This window comes from Corylus avellana, chromosome 6, assembly GCF_965113065.1.
Source record: "Corylus avellana chromosome 6, dhCorAvel1.hap1.2, whole genome shotgun sequence".
Taxonomy (NCBI): domain Eukaryota; kingdom Viridiplantae; phylum Streptophyta; class Magnoliopsida; order Fagales; family Betulaceae; genus Corylus; species Corylus avellana.
The window spans coordinates 20,919,568-20,925,662 of record NC_142495.1 but is presented as its reverse complement, the minus strand read 5'-3'; the positions used below and the strand labels follow the sequence as shown (position 1 = coordinate 20,925,662).

Genomic DNA, 6,095 nt, shown 5'->3' with positions numbered 1-6,095 from the left:
AAGACATTTGAATGCTTAAAACCAATTTTGGTACATATAAAAAAGGGGCAAAAGTTTCAGTGCATAAATTCGTTCTTTTTTTGATCTAGTTTTAGTGTCAAATTATTTAGTGGACAAAAAGAGAGATTGAAGCTGTGATTGTTTTCAAATTCTTTGATTGATCTTGCAGATTCGCTACCAACCATCAATGCCACAACAGTTTTGGCCAAAACTTGGACCAGTACAACAATACCAAAGTGAACAATTGCTGGGAATTAACCCTAAATTTATGACATGAACTTTCATATTGCATTGACCATCATCAAAATCTGCATAACATATAAATTCAGAATTCGTGTACTTTGACGGCAGAGGGATGCCACAATGAACCACATACAACCATATTATAACCCCACAAAAAATGTCTTGTGTATTACAACCTAACAAAAAATCTAAGCTGGACTCCCATGTATTAGACTCAGGCGTTTTCAACGGCAAGACCTCTGCTGCCATTGAAGAGAAAGATGGAGGAGAGGGAGAGATCAGAGAGAGAGAAAGGGAGTAAGGGTCTGAGGGAAAGTGCGCCGTTGGAGAGAGAGAGAAAGAGGGAGGGAGAGGGAAAAATGAGGGTTTTTGTGATTTTGGGAGAAAGATTTTAATCAGGTGTTTCACATCTTATTGTAGTTGGTGCAATAATCTAGTTGTCAAATGCTCATTGGTGGGCAGAAAGGAGCTCGTGAATAGAAGCATAATGAACTTTTTTTTCTCTTGAAAAATTATTGACCTTAAAGAACATAGCAGCCGCAATGGATGGGCAAATTAATTGCTTACCGATTATCGACCGCCTACTGATGACGACCGAACTGAAATTAACCGTCAACCGACTTTTGTGGTTTGAAAATCAGTATAAATTTTTTATACCGACGTGGGTTCGATTCAGTTAATCAGTATAAAATTATTTTTTTTGGTTAACCAAACCATTCCTGCATAGTAAAACAGTGTGGTTTTGACATTTAAAAAAAAAAAATTAATTGAAACTCAAAACGGCGTCGTTTTAAGCTTGAATATAAACCACTTTTCATTTGAGCCCGTATCCCCAACTCCTCACACCTGCCGCCCTCTCCACTCTCCAGTCTCCTGCGGCCTTGCCTCCTACCTCTCTCTCTCTCTCTCTCTCTCACGCCGCGCGGCCGTCTCTCTCTTTCTCTCTCTCTCTCTCTCACCTCCCGCGACCGTCTGTCGACTCTCTCTCTCTCTCTCTCTCTCGCTTTCTTGTTGTAAGCGGCAAGCCATCGTGTCTCTCTCTCGTCTCCCGTCGTGTCCGGTGGCTTACCTTCATCGTCGTCTCCCTCGCTTTCTCGTTGCAAGCGGCAAGCCGTCGTATCTCTCTCTCCTCTCCCGTTGTCTCAGGTACAGATTTTTCGAGTTACTTTCATTTTCTTTGATTTTTATTTTTTGAACTAATTGAGGGTTTAGATTTTGATTCTTTGATTTTTCATTTATTTTCGAGTTTGCTTATATTATTAGGATTTAGGAATACTTAGGAATGAAAATGATAGGTTTTTAGTTTTTTACGCAACCTTGATCTGATTTACGCTACCTTGATTTTTTTTGCAAATAAATTTTCTTCTTTTGGATAAGCATTTGCTAATTGCTGCACGTATTCTTGAAATTGTATTGCTGTTGGGCCCTTGTTTTTCTTCTCTGTTTGTGTCAGGTTTTGGTTGTTTAGGACCTTTAGGTATGATGTATAGGCTGGGTGCATGGGGTGCATTGATTGGCTTTTTTTTTTTCTTTCAGAAGATTGATTGTGTTTTTGATTAAGTTTTTGCATCTTATATTCTTATTGCTTTCTTACTTGGTATTACTTATTTGTGGTCTTTTACTCTTTTATATTGATCATTATGTTTATGTTTAGATTTGTTTGATAAGGAAATTTAAGGAATTGAAGGTAATCCATGTTGGAGGTGGCTTAGTTGAGACTTTATTTATTATTCTTTGATGGATTCTAAGTTTGCCAAGGTTTGAGATTGTCTGATGACTGAATCTACCCATTTTTGTAGGTTCTATATAGAGAATCAATTTTATATCCTGCAATTTTCAATTGAAACAAAAGTTTCAAACTGTTTATTTATTATTCGAAGTTCTTTATGAAAATATATGTGAAAATACATATATTTTGCCTTCGTTAAAGCATGTAATTTTGTAACCAATTTGTGAACTGCATACCAATTTAAAACCATGCAAACAGAAAGAACTTACACTCCAGGATTGAACAGAAAAAACCAATTTAAAACATTCGTTAAAGCTCCAAGTTTGTAAAGTAAATTTGTTATTTAGCCCCAAAAACATGTTCAATAAGTTATTTTAGTCTTTTTAGCCCAAAAATTTTTTTTTGGCTCCCAAAACAACCAATTTTTAACCCATTTAAAAATAGCATTGTCCCAATTAAAAAGGTCCATGGTTAATTGATTAACCAATTACCGAAATTAACCGAAAATTTCGAAATACTTGGTTATCGAAATGCAATCAGTGAATTAACCGATTTAATCGACAATTTCGGTTAACTGACCGAAAATGACTTTTCAGAACCAAACCGATTCCCGCCCCTATTTGTGAGTGAGGTGAGGTGGCTTAGGTTTAGGAATTAGAAATTAGGGTTTTTTTGTGTGTGTGTGTGTGTTAAGCGGGGCGGGTATCCGCTACTAAAAAAGTTTTTACTTTATTTTATTTTATTTTTTTACCCGCAACCCATCTCACATGGTTTGGACAAAATCCAACCCGTTTCTGCAAAAATAACCTTAAATCCGGTCTATACGGGGTAGAGTGGGTCAGGTTTTGCGGGTTGGGCGGGTATTTGATCACCCCTACCCCTAGCAACATAAGAAGAGAAAGCAGAAGAGAGTGAGAGAGGAGAGTCGCCGAAAACAAATAGACTCCATCAAATCCCTTCAGATCCGCCAGGTTCTCATTCAGGGTGTCATTCTTGGTTCGCTTCCTTCTCTTTTAACTCCTATCTCTCTCTTTACACCCGTATCTACACGTACATATATAGGTGTATATGCATTTTGTAGAATTTTCTTGACTCTGTTTGAAATTGTTGCATGATACTGACTGAGGGTAGAGAAAAAAAATGACTGTTTGGGGGCTGAGAAAATGTGGGCATAGATTAAAAATTGAAGCTTTTAACGATATATGTAATTTTTTATGTTCTTTTTAGTTTCAATAGAGCAAAAACCTATGATTTACTGAGCCTGATGTGATTCTTTTCGCGTCTTTGAATTGGGATTTTAAATTTTTACCAATTAGGAGCCCCTGTCCTATTTCTCTTCACCAATTAGGTTCTTCATCCGTGTTGCTTCAAGCTACCTGTTGTCTCCCTGTTTTTGATTGTAAAATGTTAGCATTGGTGGCCCAACATATGGTAATTGCTCCAATGTAGATTTTTCAAAACTCTGTTCATCAGCAGAATCCAACGTATTAAAATTCAAGCATATATGTGAATCAAAATGTTTATGATTTTATGGAGTTTGAACCACTAGATCTTCGAAATCCTTCAAAAAGTTGTTTAATTCCAAAAACATGGATTAACAAGTTGATGAATTCCAAAAACATGGATTATGGTTCCAAACCGTGTCTTCAAGGTAAAATGTGTTGCTTTTTTTGTTTTTTGTTTTGGTTAAATTCTGTATTCAGTACAAATGAATAAAGCTTCGAGGTTATTTATCCTTTTTATTCCAAAGTAAGTCAGTTTCTTAAATTGTTGATACTGAAAAGAATTTGTTGCTCTTCGATCAGAGGGGCTCTGATCCAAAATTTTGACCAAGACTTATTTCTTTTTTTTTTTTGTTCAAAAGTTCTTTCTTGAATTGAACACATTTGTGGATGATGGTACAGGTGTTTCACTTTGAAATAGAATGCTGTAAATAACTATTCTCAATATTGTTGGTGGGATTGCCGTGAGAAGCCAACACTGGTGGTGGAGAGCAATCAGCGTTGGTGTTGGCGTGGTTGGGGCCGTCCAAGGAGGCTGTGAGTGGCGGCACGAAGGGTGACCGGCGAAATATCGGTGTAATTTAGGAGTAGCTTTTGTTTTTGTGAAGAGGAAAAAAAAACCTATATTTCCAACAGTAAAAATCCCTTGGTTCCTATCACAAGTAAGCTCCTGTCACTCTCTCTTTTTATCTTTTCGTTTTCATTCATAGAAATCAAATATTCCAATTTGGCTTTCATTATGCATATAAATGGGTTCTTTAGATTTTTATTCTGGTACTAGTTTCTGGGTACTTCTCTGTCTGACAGAAGGAAAGTTAAAACTGAAGCATTGTGAAGCTTTAATTCTAGCCTTGTTTGTTGATTTCGTTATCAGATAACGAAACCCATTTTGGTGAATAAATAATCCAAGACTCTGACTTGAATGTGTGTGTTTTTTTCTTTTCCCACAGTTTCTCAGAAGCCAAACCGGGTAGGATTTTAATTGAATAGTTTTGTTGAACTCTGGGAGTGTTCTGACCCTTTGTTTGGTACTGAGGAAATAATATTAATTTCCTTTCTTTTTCCTTTTTTTTCTCTTGAAATTTGTATTTTTGTCTGTTTGCTTTCTCTGAGAAAACTGAGGAAAAGAAGAAGAAAAAAGAAGTAATTGACTTCTCTTTGTTTGGGCTTCCAATGTAAATTGCAAAATTTCGGGTAAAGTAAAGATGAGAGAAGCTATTTCATTCTGCTTGTGAGCCGAAATGATTCTGTTCTTTGATTCTTTTATTAGTTGTGATTATATCCATATACTGACAGAAACCAACCTTGCAAAGGAATTTGTTGCTAGCTTTTATAGTGATACACATTAGATCAAATGATTGTTCTGTTATAAAGTTGATTAAAAGGGATATGTTTCAGTTTCACTGTAGATTTATTTGGTTAGATTTTGGATAAAATTCAGAAGTAATGAACACAATTTTTTTTTTCTTCTAGGGGTAGCTATTAGAAGCAAATAAATTTACAAATTTACTTTCTTTTATTTTCCTATTGTTGTAAAGCAACCCCAAATAAAGACTTTAGGTGTTTCTGTGATTTGTTTGGTAGTCTTAGAATTCTGAATCTTCATATCCAACCATGCATGAAAATAAGGTTCATATTGCTTCTATGTAAATAACATTCTTAATATTGCAATTTTCTTTGATAGAAATGAGCCGACTTCAGGGGCCCTCATCCCATAAGCGTAAACAACCAGAACCAAATTCAGCTTCTGGGTCTTTGACGGAACACGAGCGCACCCTCTATCATGTGATTAAAAGCAAACAAAACATGGGAATTTGGACGAGGGACATGAAATGGGAAACAAAACTCCCTGACTATGTGGTTGTCAAATCCCTGAAGTCACTTCAAGCTAAGAAACTGATAAAAGAGGTAGTAAACGTCCAAAATAAAGGCAGAAAACACTATATAGCGGCAGAGTTTGAACCATCAAAGGAAATCACTGGTGGGACTTGGTATGCTGGGGGAAACCTTGATACTGAATTTATAAACTTCCTGCAAAAGCACTGTGTAAAGATCATATATGAGCAGAAGGTTGCCACACTGGAGGGAATTTTGGACACGATCAGGCGGAGTAGAGCCTTCAATGTTGAGTTCACTCCACAGCAAATTGAAGAGATTGTGAATGCTTTGGTTTTGGACAATGAGATAAGTGAGGTCGAAAGCAATGGAATGGGGGAGTTTGATTCTATTCCTGTTGGGACCGTTTGTTATATGTGCACGAACAAAGGAGGCCGTAAGGGGGAACCAAAAATAGGGGCCATGGCTTCCATTCCATGCGGAGTTTGTCCACGGATAAGTTTATGTACACCAGATGGCATAATTTCCCCCCAGACCTGTGTGCACTTCACCAAATGGTTGGATTTTTAATTTGATTGCGAAGTTTCTGATATGGTTTTATAGGGCTGGTTTCTTTTTTCCTTTTAGTGCCTCAACTTTATTTATTCGAGTTTCTGCTTTTTTTTAAAAAAAAAAAATTACTTCTCGAATCTCTGTTTGGTTTCTGGTGACTTGCAAAGCAATGCAGCAATTCTCCCATTTTTCACATGTTTAATTGATCCTATATCCTTTTCTCTTTCTGAACA

The 6,095-nt window shown here is 36.5% G+C and overlaps 1 protein-coding gene across 2 annotated transcripts; it reads left to right on the top strand.

Annotated features, from left to right (window-relative positions):
* The first annotated feature begins 1,174 nt into the window (after positions 1-1,174).
* Positions 1,175-6,095, top strand: LOC132188720 (DNA binding / DNA-directed RNA polymerase). 2 transcript variants are annotated; one of them, XM_059603247.2, is made up of 3 exons: positions 1,177-1,389; positions 3,877-4,136; positions 5,159-6,095. In XM_059603247.2, exon 3 carries the CDS (start codon positions 5,161-5,163, stop codon positions 5,878-5,880), a length of 720 nt encoding a protein of 239 aa, XP_059459230.2. In that variant the 5' UTR covers positions 1,177-1,389; positions 3,877-4,136; positions 5,159-5,160; the 3' UTR covers positions 5,881-6,095. The 2 variants fall into 2 exon arrangements, with proteins under 2 accessions (XP_059459233.2, XP_059459230.2); XM_059603250.2 differs by lacking the exon at positions 3,877-4,136 and having other exon boundaries at positions 1,175-1,389.

What these genes read in the sequence shown, in the direction of transcription:
- LOC132188720 (XM_059603250.2), top strand. Translation starts at nt 5,161, where the DNA reads ATGAGCCGACTTCAGGGGCCCTCATCCCATAAGCGTAAACAACCAGAA.